At 43.0% G+C, this 13773-nt stretch overlaps 1 protein-coding gene across 2 annotated transcripts in view; it reads left to right on the top strand.

Annotated features, from left to right (window-relative positions):
- LAMB3 (laminin subunit beta 3) overlaps positions 1 to 8169 on the top strand; it is a 97877-nt gene extending 89708 nt beyond the window's left edge. For both annotated transcript variants that reach the window (XM_069756305.1, XM_069756307.1), the window contains 2 exons: positions 903 to 1056; positions 3299 to 8169. In XM_069756305.1, coding sequence (XP_069612406.1) covers positions 903 to 1056; positions 3299 to 3438 — 294 coding nt within the window. In that variant the 3' untranslated portion in view covers positions 3439 to 8169. The remainder of the gene's footprint in view (positions 1 to 902; positions 1057 to 3298) is intronic.
- The last annotated feature ends 5604 nt before the right edge of the window (positions 8170 to 13773 follow it).

Raw genomic sequence — 13773 nt, 5'->3', positions numbered from 1 at the left:
ACTACAGCTCTATTCACACAAGGAGTTTGGGGTTTTCCGTTCTCATCAGTGGTGGAGGTTCCAACAGTCAGACCCCCAGCGATCACACAATTATCACCTTTCCTTTGGAGAGTTGTTATGTGTTGTTTATCGGACAACCATTTTATGGATAATAATAGAGAATGTCCACCCTGCTCGATGTCTACACTGATATATTCCTTAAAATATCTCTACTGTTGTTGGGGATTGAATTTATAATATAGGGAACCAAATCCCCTCCATAAATACAATTTTTATTACCTACACCTACCATTAGAGGGGGCTATAGAGCCTACAGTATTCCTTCATCTATAGAAGAGTAATAACCAGTATGCAGACAGCCCCTCCTGATGGTGACTTCAAAGAACCCCCATTATCTTATTCATCTGCTGCAGCATAGGCAGAATAGGAGGCTGCCATAATGATCTGCTAGAAAGGAATCTGAACACACGTTAAAATGTTTACAATGTGGAAGCTTTACTAAAACCACATTTCGTACACTGATATTAGCTCACTGGAGTAAAATGAGACATTTATTAGAAGATCTATTCATGCGCTGGAAAGTCTCTGGTGTAAATGATCCAAAATTTGTCTGACTATGGGAGGCCATATGCATTCATATATTCTGATACACCCTGCCCCTGTTTCAGTCAAACATTTTCGGCAAAACAGGATAGTAGCAAAAATTTTCACTTTTTTCTACCCGTATTCTCTATTTTCTAAACATTTTTGGTCAATTTCCTCCAATAATTTTAATGAGAGCCTCGCCCTCATAAATGGGTGAACGGATATATAGTCAGATCACCTACCAGCCGCACTGGAGCAATGTCCGCAGCATGTTGGGCAGCTTTGTTACATGTGTTTCCATTATTTCTATCATTTAGGGTCTAGACGCTATACAGGAAAAATATGCCTTACTAAAGAACCGCTTAGGCCAAGCATCCAGTCTTGGTGCCCAGGGACAGAAGGTCACAGATATCAAGATGGAGGCTGATCAGCTTTTCAGAGAATCAGAGAAAATGCTCAAAAGGATGAATGGTAAGAGAAAATTGTGTGTCCCCCACGCCTGCTAAATGTGCATCCTACGCAGGAGATGGATCTATTAATAATTTATGTTACTGGAGAGTTTCAGTCTGTCAGAGGGTTAATACCAGCTGACTGTGGGAGAAACGTACTGAATGGCACAGTCTGACGTCTTCCTGTTTTTATATTCCTCTGAAAGCTTCCCACACATTTTGTACAAGCGTCTACGAGTCTTACAATATGTTCCCTGTAAGATCACCATAGGCCTTCTGTTCATTGTCAAGATCCCCAGTCTGGGATGGAAGTTGCTTCAGATTTCTATTCATTCGTTGTTCAAAAAACAGACCACCGTTCACACTGTCATTATGGATTTTGTTCTTAAAGGAGATCTCCCACTAACAAAAGTTTATTTTATTCACTAGATCTTGGAATAAGCGATTAAATAAAATGTTCCTGTGCTGAGATAATCTTATAAATGTGCTCCTGCTGTGTACTGTGTAATGGCCGTTTCGTACCGTGTAGGAACATGGTCTGATCACATCACAGGTCCTGGGCAGGGGAGGAAGCAAAAGCGAGGATACAGATGTTCAGGGCCAGCTCTAGGTTTTTGTGGGCCCCGTGAGCAAGAGTCTCAATGGGCCCTTTAACACATACCACAATTCGTGATGCACAGATACGGCAAGGAAATATAGATATAGTACAATGCCAAAGATTTCACTTCTTACATTACATGAGATATCTATTGTAAATTCTACAATAGCTCAGAAACCAGACAGTATAGTCCTCCATACAGTATTATGGGCACCACATAGTGCTCAATACAGAATAATGAGCTCCATATAATGCTCCATTCAGAATAATGAGCACCATGAGATGCTCCATACAGAATAATGATCCTATATAATGTTCTATACAGAATAATGGCACCATAAGATGTTCCATGCAGAATAATGAGCACCATATGATGCTCCATACAGAATAATGATCCTATATAATGTTCCATACAGAATAATGGGCACCATAAGATGTTCCATATATAATTGTCCCCATAAGATGCTCCATATATAATGGGCCCCATATGATGCTCCATACAGAATAGGCCCCATATATGATGCTCCAGTTTATGATGGGCCACATGTAATGCTCCATATATAATGGGCCCCATATATGATGCTCCAGTGTATGATGGACCCCATATCATGCTCCATATATGATGGGCCCCATATGATGAACCCCATATATTACTCCAAACATATAAAAAAATGAAATCCTCACCTCTCCTCGCTGGCCGCTGCTCTGCTCCGAACTCCTCAGTTTCAGTGTCTTCCGACTCTCTGCACTGTGACTGCTCAGGCAGAGGGCACACAGTCTGTGTGAACTTAGCTTAGGGACAATATGTTTGTTTACTCTGGAATGTTCCCTGGACGTTTCTCACTCTGGAATGTTCCCTGGACGTTTCTCATTCTGGAATATTCCCTGGACGTTTCTTGTTCTGGAATGTTCCCTGGACGTTTCTCAATCTGGAATGTTCTCTGGAAGTTTCTCATTCTGGAATATTCCCTGGATGTTTCTCATTATGGAATGTTCCATGGATGTTTATCATTCTGGAATGTTCCCTGGACGTTTCTCATTCTGGAATGTTCCCTGGATGTTTCTCATTCCGGAATGTTCCTGGACGTTTCTCTTTCTGGAATGTTACCCCAAGTCAATATATAAATGTAAGGCTACGTTCACATTTGCATTGTTGGGCGCAGCGTCGTCGACGGATACCGACGCATGCGTCATGCGCCCCTATCTTTAACATGGGGGGCGCATGGACATGCGCCGTTATGTGTTGTAATGCGTTTTACGACGCATGCGTCATTTTGACGCACAAGACAGGGCGCAGACGACGCTACTTGTAGCGTTTTCCCTGCGCAGAATTTCCTGATCTTTACTATCTTATGACAACGCATGCGTCACAAAACGCTGCATTGTGGGTTGCGTCGCCGACGCTGCGCCCAACAATGCAAATGTGAACGTATCCTTACTTTCAGATAAAACAGTTACTGACCAATATTCTTCTCTCAGATAGCCTTTTTTCTTATTAGTTGGCACACCACAGTAGGCATTACAAATTCTCATTACTGGAAGAAAATTTTGAGATTTGGCTGAAGAAAATGTGTCGATGGGATTAACAAGAAATCCATGATGCTGTTAGTTCAACCCTAAAATGTTGCTTTGCCATTATCTTAGATTATTTCCTTTTTTTTTTCAGAAATTGAAGGTGAGCTTCGGAAGGGCCAGCAGTCTGTGATGACCAAAGTATCTGAGTTGCAAGGCATGGAAGATGAGGTCAGGAGCCTCCGAGATCACATCCGTACCAGAGCTGCCTTTTACGCAACCTGCAAGGATTAAAAACAGTCTGATAGTCCCATTTCTCTGTGTCGAAAATGTACTTGAAAACTCTTCTGCTTGTGAACAAATGGTCGATATTTCAAGCTTTATGTTAAAATTGTATGGGTGATTTTTAACACCCTCGAAGGGTGCTAATACTTGTGTCAATGTGATGGAGTGTTTATGCAGTTTGTAGAGAGCAAATAATAAGGGATTAAATAAAAATCAGTAATTACTCCTTCAGCTGTTAACCACCTCAAAAGCCATAAGGAACCTGATCATAGTCTGTCCTTTATCCTTAAATAATAAAAAAGACACGTAGCTGGCCCCCGAAGCACAGAACACTGTGTACACACATCTGCACTAGTAAATTGTAAATGTCTAGTGTCATCCATTCTTATGTTACATTAGTTTATTACAAAGCGTGATTGGTCAATATTCTTCTCTTCAATGGTCAATATTGTAACTATGGGTCTAATTCATTAAGGAGTTTATCCTAGAAATCTAGCGTAAAACACCCAGAAATGTCTCTAAATTTTTGTGCAACCTCAAGTTGTTCAAAAGTTTTGTGACTTTTGGTGGTTTTACATCAATCCCAACCACCTATGCCAAGGTGAGCTCAGGTAGGGTAGGATGGGTCATGGAGATGTCTACCTGGCAAGTTCATTAAGCTTTATTTCAGCCAGAAATGTATTCCAGTCCTTGACTGGAGTAACATTTCTGGCAGAGCAGAGTGCCAGTTACATGCACAGCGTTACATCTTAAAGAGAATGAGTCACTAGGTTTTTACTAATCCATCTCAGAGCAGCATGATGGCGGGCCAGAGACCCTGATTCCAGAAATGTGCCACTTATTGGGCTGCATATTGTATTTTTTATAAAATCACTGTTTTATCTGCTGAGATCTACTGGTTCTCAATGCTGAGCTCTGTACCACCCTGCCCACATCACTGATTGTCAGCTGGGTGCACTGTGGGTAGGCAGAATAATTCCAATCAGGGGTGTGGGTGGGATTATTCATTAATATGGAGGATTACATAGTAGCCAGGTTATAAGTCATCTAGTGATAATCTACTGCTGATAAATCAGTAATTCCCTTGTCTATCAGCTGGAGTAAGAGATACACCTCTTGAATCAGGGTCTCTGTCATTACATTTTGGTGCTCTCAGATTATGTGGCTAAAATCTGCTGATGAATTCCATTTTAATGAATTGAGCTCTAAGGTTACGTTCACATTTGCGTTCTGCCGGGCTGCGTCGGGCACAGCCGCGGCGACGCATGCGCCATGCGCCCCTATATTTAACATGGGGGCACATGGACATGCGTTTGCATGCGTTTTGCGATGCATGCGGTTTTTTTGCCGCAAGCGTTAGGGCGCAGAGGATGCAGCAAGATGCATTTTTTTTGTGTCCAAAATTCGGCAAAAGAGGACGCATGCGTCGCAAAACTATGCGTTTTAGCGTGCGTTTTTGTTTGCGTTGTGCGTTGTATCGCCGACGCAACATCGCACAACGCAAATGTGAACGTAGCCTAAGTATGTATACTTCATATCAGAAATCAAGTAAAAAATAATACTGAATTTCTTTACACCAAAATACCAATGCCCAGGGCCTTGGTAATTGTAATAAATCTCCCAGCCAGACTGATGTTTCTGTTCTCACTGAATTGTTTCTACTAACATTCTGGTTCACTGTAGACTAGCATGTGCAATTTGACATCTTTGTCTTTACTGTACTTGGTGCTTTTCTATACAGTCATGGCCAAAAGTATTGACACCCCTGCAATTCTGTCAGATAATACTCATTTTCTTCCTGAAAATGATTGCAAACACAAATTATTTGGTATTATCTTCATTTAATTTATCTTAAATGAAAAAAACACGAAAAAAATTGTTCTAAAGCCAAATTGGATATAATTCCACACCAAACATAAAAAAGGGGGTGGACAAAAGTATTGGCACTGTTCGAACAATCATGTGATGCTTCTCTAATTTGTGTAATAACAGCACTTGTAACTTACCTGTGGCACCTAACAGGTGTTGGCAATAACTAAATCACACTTGCAGCTAGTTGACATGGATTAAAGTTGACTCAACCTGTGTCCTGTGTCCTTGTGTGCACCACATTGAGCATGGAGAAAAGAAAGAAGACCAAAGAACTGTCTGAGGACTTGAGAAACCAAATTGTGAGGAAGCATGAGCAATCTCAAGGCTACAAGTCCATCTCCAAAGACCTGAATATTCCTGTGTCTACCGTGCGCAGTGTCATCAAGAAGTTTGAAGCCCATGGCACTGTGTCTAACCTCCCTAGACGTGGACGGAAAAGAAAAATTGACAAGAGATTTCAACGCAAGATTGTGAGGATGTTGGATGAAGAACCTCGACTAACATCCAAACAAGTTTAAGCTGCCCTGCAGTCCGAGGGTACAACAGTGTCAACCCGTACTATCCGTCGGCGTCTGAATAAAAAGGGACTGTATGGTAGGAGACCCAGGAAGACCCCACTTCTTACCCCGAGACATAAAAAAGCCTGGCTGAAGTTTGCCAAAACTTACCTGAAAAAGCTTAAAACATTTTGGAAGAATGTTCTCTGGTCAGATGAGACAAAGGTAGAGCTTTTTAGGCAAAGGCATCAACATAGAGTTTTTTCAGGAGAAAAAAAGAGGCATTCAAAGAAAAGAACACGGTCCCTACAGTCAAACATGGCGGAGGTTCCCTGATGTTTTGGGGTTGCTTTGCTGCCTCTGGCACTGGACTGCTTGACCGTGTGCATGGCATTATGAAGTCTGAAGACTACCAACAAATTTTGCAGCATAATGTAGGGTCCAGTGTGAGAAAGCTGGGTCTCCCTCAGAGGTCATGGGTCTTCCAGCAGGACAATGACCCAAAACACACTTGAAAAAACACTAGAAAATGGTTTGAGAGAACGCACTGGAGACTTCTAAGGTGTCCAGCAATGGAGAGATCTAAAATGGCAGTTTGGAGAAGGCACCCTTCAAATATCAGGGACCTGGAGCAGTTTGCCAAAGAAGAATGGTCTAAAATTCCAGCAGAGCATTGTAAGAAACTCATTGATGATTACCGGAAGTGGTTGGTCGCAGTTATTTTGGCTAAAGGTTGTGCAACCAAGTATTAGGCTGAGGTTGCCAATACTTTTGTCTGGCCCATTTTTGGAGTTTTGTATGAAATGATCAATGTTTTGCTTTTTGCTTCATTCTCTTTTGTGTTTTTTTAATTTAAGACAAATTAAATGAAGAAAATGAGTATAATCTGACAGAATTGCAGGGGTGTCAATACTTTTGGCCATGACTGTATATATATCATCTTATAAACCAGTATTGTTACTGAGAAGTGTTATTTTCTGCCAAAGTGTCTTAATGAGAATTTATCAGTAAGATCAACTTCCCCAAACCATATATATGGACAAGCAGGGCTTTGAAATATAAATCTATCTACACCTTTATAACTTTTATCTGTTGCTGCCTTCTCAAATTAGCATTTTCTTTAATTTGCAAATGAGGCATTATGTGTGCTGTTCATGACAGAGCACTTGAGGAACCTCTCAAGGTTGTTTCCCCATTTAGCACCATCCTCATCAGCTTGATTGATAGCTCACTGCCTAAGTGTCATCAGGCACCATTGAAGTCAATCAGACAGTGCATTATCAATCAAGCCAAAGTGGCTGGTGCTAAGCGGAGAAACAACCTGGGGAGATTGAGCAACGTTAAGTGCTCTGTCACTCCCACAGCATTTACCACTTAATTTGCATAGGACTGAAAATGCTAATTACTTGGGAAAGCAGCAACAGATAGAAGATAAAAATTTACATTTCTAAGATCTGAATGCCCACACACAGATTGTGGGGGTGCGCTGATCTTACTAACATATTCCCTGTAAGCTGTCTATGCATAAATGTTGGCATATCTCCAAAATTACGGATGGTTCTGCCAACATCATAATGGGACATATCTGTAAAAACTGTCTAATTTTTAGAGAGTGCACACTATAGAGTGTTAAAATGCACCACATGCAGTGGTTCCTACTGTGTGATAAATCTGCCTTATTTTAAGACTGTTTAGTCTAAGCACTTGGTAGTTGGCTTACTTTGTGCCAGAAATGTGTGCCACATTTTTGTGTCCACGTGTATTGTAAAATGTTTTAAATTTACATTCTTTTTTATAACCAGCTAGTTTCATTGTTTTTGTAATTATTGGAAGTTGTTACACCTGTTTAGGATTACTTAAAGGGGTATTCCCATCTCCAACATCCTATCCCAATATGTAGTAGGTGTAAAAATAATATTAGCAAATAACGCCTATTAGAAATGTAGTATAGTTCTTCAGATTCTCTACATCGCTTTCCATATGCAGGACATTACATAGGCTTAGGTATCCATGGTTACGACCAATAGCAAATGGCGAACTGTTATTATACGAGTTGTCATAACCATGGACACCTAAGCTACTGCAATGTCCTGCACATGGTAAGCGAAGTAGCGAATCAGAAGAACTATACTACAGCTCTAACTGAAGGTATTTGCTAATATTATTATTATTACACCTATTACATATTGGAATAGGATCTTGGAGATAAGAATACCTCATTACTGTCTGTCCATCCCTCGGTTGCTATTGCTTAACTGCTATGGTCCATGCCAACTGTATTGTTTCACAGACTTGTTAACTTGATAACATTTATATTCTTATATATATTTATTTATATCACTGTACAGAAAAATAAAGAAACAACGCATTACATTGAGTTTCCCTAGTCTATTTCAGTGTAAGAAAATTGGAATATTCTTTTGAAGAAAATATTGTGACTTTTTTTTAGAAAATTATAGTATACAGTCATGGCCAGAATTTGAGACTGACACAAATTCTGGCTTTCAGACAGTATTCTGCTTTTAGTTTTTAGAATGTGTATTAACTGGATTGTCATGAACAATGATCAGATGAATTCTGAAAATTGCTAAGTTATTCCTTGTCATGAAAATTAACTTCATTACAAAAACTAATTTCCATGGAATTTCAATCCTTGCTACAAAATAGCTTGTTTATATAATTTCAGTGATCTTCTCATTAACTCAGAAGAAAGAGTTAACAAGGACAAGGCAGCTGATGTCACTATGTCATGCTGACTGAATTATAAGAGCAGACTGGTTGCTTTAAAAGGGAGCTGGTGCTGTAACTCATGGTTATCCCCAAGTAAACATACGCAGTTACAGGTTCCTTCACATCAAATGGACTTTACAAGCAAGGAGCCTAAGTAAACCATTTATTGTATCATCGAGAACTTTAAAGAGAGATTTAATTTTGTGAAGAAAACTTTAGGGTGCCTAAGAAAGTCCAGCAAGTGCCAGGACTCCAGAAAAGGATGCAGCTTTGGGATCGATTACACATCAACGCAGAGCTTGCTCAGGAATAGCAGCAGGCAGGTATCAATGCACATCAACGCAGAGCTTGCTTAGGAATAGCAGCAGGCAGGTATCAATGCACATCAACGCAGAGCTTGCTCAGGAATAGCAGCAGGCAGGTATCAATGCACATCAACGCAGAGCTTGCTCAGGAATAGCAGCAGGCAGGTATCAATGCACATCAACGCAGAGCTTGCTCAGGAATAGCAGCAGGCAGGTATCAATGCACATCAACGCAGAGCTTGCTCAGGAATAGCAGCAGGCAGGTATCAATGCACATCAATGCAGAGCTTGCTCAGAAATAGCAGCAGGCAGGTATCAATGCATCTGCACAAACAGTGACACAAAGGCTGTAGGAGGATGGTCTGGTGTCAAGAATGGCAGCAAAGAAGCTGCTTCTCTCCAAGAAAAACATCAAGAACAGTGCAACCTTCTGCAAGAAGGTCACAGATTGGACTCTGGAGAAGTGGGGTAAAGTTATATTCTCTGATGAAGCCCTCTTCAGACTGGGACATCTGCAAGAATAATTGTTCATAGTAAAAAAGGGGAGTGCCACCAGAAGTCCTGTGTCATGCCTACAACAAACCATCCAGAGACCATTCATGTGTGGGGCTGCTTTTCATTTAAGGGGTTGGACCTACTGTTTTTCCTAAGAACACTGCAGAATGCAGAATTACATCTAAACAAACAAAGACCAGCTTCTCCCAGTGATCTAGCAATATGGTTGATGGGCAATATTTTTTCCAGCATATCACAAGACAATGATAAGTAAATGACTTTGTGAACAAAACATTGAAATTTTGTAATAAAAGCCCCCCTAATTACTATTATTCTACAATAATAAAGCAAGTGAAGACTGTATAGAGAACTCACTGCATATTAGCTGGCCAGCAATTGATCAATAGTCTCTTCTGCTCCATTAACGACGTGACTATGGGCTTACCTTTCACAAGCTTCCCTACCAAGTCCTCCTCATCCCACATTTGCTGCTACTATGAAATCATGGAAAGCAGCTATGGATGAAACAAAAAATAATACAGATAATATTATAATATTTCCCCCTTTTGTGCAATTATTTTTGATCCCAAGCTTTTTCCTCTCCTTGTGGGAACACAAAGGCGTGATAATGGCCAATTATTAACTTTTCAGAATTTCAACTCCAAATTCCTAAGTCCTACTAAAACATTTTTAAATACTTGTAAATCAGACACCTCCTCTCCTCCACAAAATTAGTTACGGTACTTTAAAAATACATAGCACTAGGGACAGACATGTTATTGGTGCAACCTGTGCAGCTGCACATGGGCCCAAGAGGTAAGGGCACCACCTGCATCTTCAAAGCAGGTGGAATTGTGCATTGTAATGAGATTCAAAGAGCCCATATACTGTTTTTGCACTGAGGCCTTCTTCTGTCTTGTCCGCCAGTACATAGCACATTAGTGGTCCTACTATATTCCTCTTCAGCACAACGAAATTTGACACTTCCACAATTCTATAATATTATTGTTAACTTTTGTCATTAGCCTTTGTAAAAAACTTGTCTGAGAATTAGTGATAAAACGTGTTTGAATTACAGTGGGGAAAAAAACTATTTAGTCAGCCACCATGTAATAACTCTGATGGCATCTCATCTCTCACACACCATCTTACCCACTGCTCCAGGTCATGTTGTGGTCTCTGTCTGCTGCCGGCTCCATGCTGTCTCTTGCTTTCTGCCTGCTCTCTGCATGCTTCCTGGCTGTGTGCATAGGGGGGTGACACCAGAACTCTCTGGTTCTTATAGAATCAGGGTGCACCTGTCTAATGTGCTCCTGACCAATTACCAAGAGGCCTCCAGTATTTAGGGCAGCTCCACCCTGTGGAGGGGCCTGTGCAATGTCTAAACTCAGTTAGTTTTTATCTTCTGAGCTGCCAGGCCTTGCTCTGTGTTCCTCCTCTGGAGGCATTTCTCCTTGCCTTGCCTCGATTTTGTCTGTCTGCCCTCCAGGAGGCTGTATATCCTGGTCTCTGTGTCTGTGTCCTTGCTTTGACTTGATCTTGTTGTCCGCCCTCCAGGAGGCAGAATATCCTAGTCCCTGTGTTTTTGTTCTTGTACCATTACCTTTTCTGAACTTTGTCCTACCTCTGTCTCCTTGTTTGTGGCTTCTCTCCCTGATGTGTCTTTCCTTGTGTCCTCTCTGTTGGCTTATGCTCCGCACACTTGCGGCTCTGCCTGGTCTGTACCTTTGTGACTTTGCCTGTGCTCTGCTCTCTTGCAGCTTTACCTCTGCTCCCCACTCCTGCGGTTCTGCTCCGTTCTACTCTGCTCCGCTCCTGCTGCTGCTGAAATCTCTTGCTGTAGCTCCTCTCCACATTCGTTGCAGTTCCGCTCTGCTTAGCTTCTGCTGCTGCAGAAATCTCTTGCTGCAGCTCCTCTCCGCATTCCTTGCGGTTCCGCTCTCCTTAGTGCTTAGCTTCTGTTGCTGCTCTATCTCTTGCTGCTCTACCTCTCCTATCCACAGCCTTGCGGTTCTCTTCCTGTGTGAACAGGTCCCAACCTGTTCCTTCTTACTCCTCTCCTTCCGGCTTGTTTCCGTACCTGCATCTCCTGTGTGAACAGGTCCCAACCTGTTCCTTGATACTTCATTCCTTCCTGCTTGTTTCCGTACCTGCACCTCCTGTGTGAACAGGTCCCAACCTGTTTCTTAATACTTGATATCCGTACCTGCACCTCCTGTGTGAACAGGTCCCTACCTGTTCCTTCATGCACCACACCAATGTGCCCTGTGTCTCAGCCGTGCCTGCCTGCCCTGTGTCTCAGCCGTGCCTGCCAGCCCTGTGTCTCTGCCGTGCCTGCCAGCCCTGTGTCTCTGCCGTACCTGCCAGCCCTGTGTCTCAGCCATACCTGCCAGCCCAGTATCTCTGCAGTACCTGCCAGCCCTGTGTCTCTGCTGTACCTGCCAGCCCTGTGTCTCGACTGTACCTGCCAGCCCTGTCTCTGGCAGCCCTGTGTCTCATGCCAGCTTACTCATCTGAGTTTCATCCGTGCTCATCTGTTAGTCCTGCCTGATGCCGCACCTGTCCTAGTGCTCCTGTTCTCCAAGTGGGATCAGCAGCCACAGCCAGACCCCACCCTGGAGTAGCACCTGGCAGCTGCCTGCCGCACAAGTTTGTCCTCCCCATCAGAGGCTCCAGAGAAGACCAAGGCAGCTGTTATAGTCACGCCCCTTCCAGGCTAGTCTGGTTTGTGTCACAGTGGGGCCACAAACCCCCTTGGCTCATGCCCATCAGTCAGGGCGTGAGCGTAACACACCAATTGTGCAAGTTCTCCCACTTAAAAAGTGCTCTAGAGGAGATCTGCATTGACACTGGTATTGGAGAAGTCTCCCGAGGGTAACCACCTATCGAATCCCCACCTTGTCACCAACCCTCCCGAACATAAACCATCTAACATAAGACGAAGACACCAAATTCTTTTGGAATAATTATGGCCACAGCAGCCTTTATTTAAAACAACAAACAGAAAAACATTAAATAATAAAATAACATTAAATGCTGTGAGGAGTCCTTGAAGCTCCCAAAATCTGGTGATTAACAAATGTATAAAGTGAACACAAAACAGCCCCCAATTTTACTCCTAGCCGTTACCCCACTGGCTTGGGAGCACCATAACTACAAGGGTTCCAATGTTCACTCAAACATTCTGGGGATCCAACAACCTTGCGAACTTCCCCACCCCATTTCACCAGATCCAAAACATATTAAATGCCAAAAAGGAGGAAACCATATGCCCATGGATCCCCTATACCAATTTCCAACTAACTTCAAGGACTCCCCCCAACCTCCACAACGTGGGCCTTTGAACACCTTAAAGGTCCGAGGCCCCACCACAGCGCACAGCTATGGCCCTTTCATTGCCCTCCTGTAAACCATTTCCCAATTGTCACTGCCCACACCATTCAAATGAACGCCATCAGCCAACCAAAAATCGGACACCCCTTTTTCCAACTCAAAATGCCTCACAGCCACACCCCCATTCTTTGAAACAAATGCAGACACTGCCCTATTTACCTTAATCCTGGCTTTGTTAATTTTTGCCACCGACCTCGCATTCCGCCAACATAGCTGCAGCACAATCTCAGACCACACAGTGGTAATCCCGGAGTATGACAACCACTTGCGCAACAAGTCATGCTTGAAATCCTTCACTAACTCCCTGAAGGGCCGGACCCTCAAATCGTTGCCACCCACATGCAACACCAAAATGTCTGTGGCCCTGTCGAACTGTGCGCTGCCATGAATTTCACGCAACACCCGATGCCAAGACATCCCCCGGAAGCCGAGCCACCTAATGACCACCACACTCTTGGGAAAGCCAAGCTGTCTACCTTCTTTCCTCACATCAGCTCGCAAAGCTCCCCAATGGACATATGAATGGCCGAAAATCCACACAAGCAATGGGGTGGAACCGGGAAAAAACAAGCAAAGAAAAATCAAAGCTCTAAGGATCCAAAAAAGGGTGGGAAAGACAGTTAAACAAAAACTGTCACAAACTAAGGCTCAGAACCGCCCCCTCTGGCCTTACATACCCACAGTAACACCTCGACTGCCATCTCCCGATCCACTGTACCGCTGCGGCTCCGAGCCCCTCTAATGCCGCCTACGTTACCACCCCAATACGAAATGAATGAGGCACAAAACGAGATTCGTCCAAACCCAACCTGCGCACATCCTTTCTAAATATAGCAGTAAACTGGAACCTGGATAAAAAGGACTCGGAGAATCAGCGATGGCATTTTTGACTCCTGGCACATGAGACGCCGTCACATAGGAGTTCAAAGACAAGCAAACCAGAACCAGTTGACGAAGCACTTGCACCACCAGAGGCGACAATGCCGTAAGGCTGTTAATGGCACACACCACCTCCATATTGTCACAATTGAAACGCACGCTCCTATCCTGAA

The sequence above is a fragment of the Ranitomeya imitator genome, chromosome 3 (genome assembly GCF_032444005.1).
Source record: "Ranitomeya imitator isolate aRanImi1 chromosome 3, aRanImi1.pri, whole genome shotgun sequence".
NCBI lineage: Eukaryota > Metazoa > Chordata > Amphibia > Anura > Dendrobatidae > Ranitomeya > Ranitomeya imitator.
Note: the sequence above shows the minus strand (reverse complement) of the source record. Positions and strands in the feature narration are given on the sequence as shown.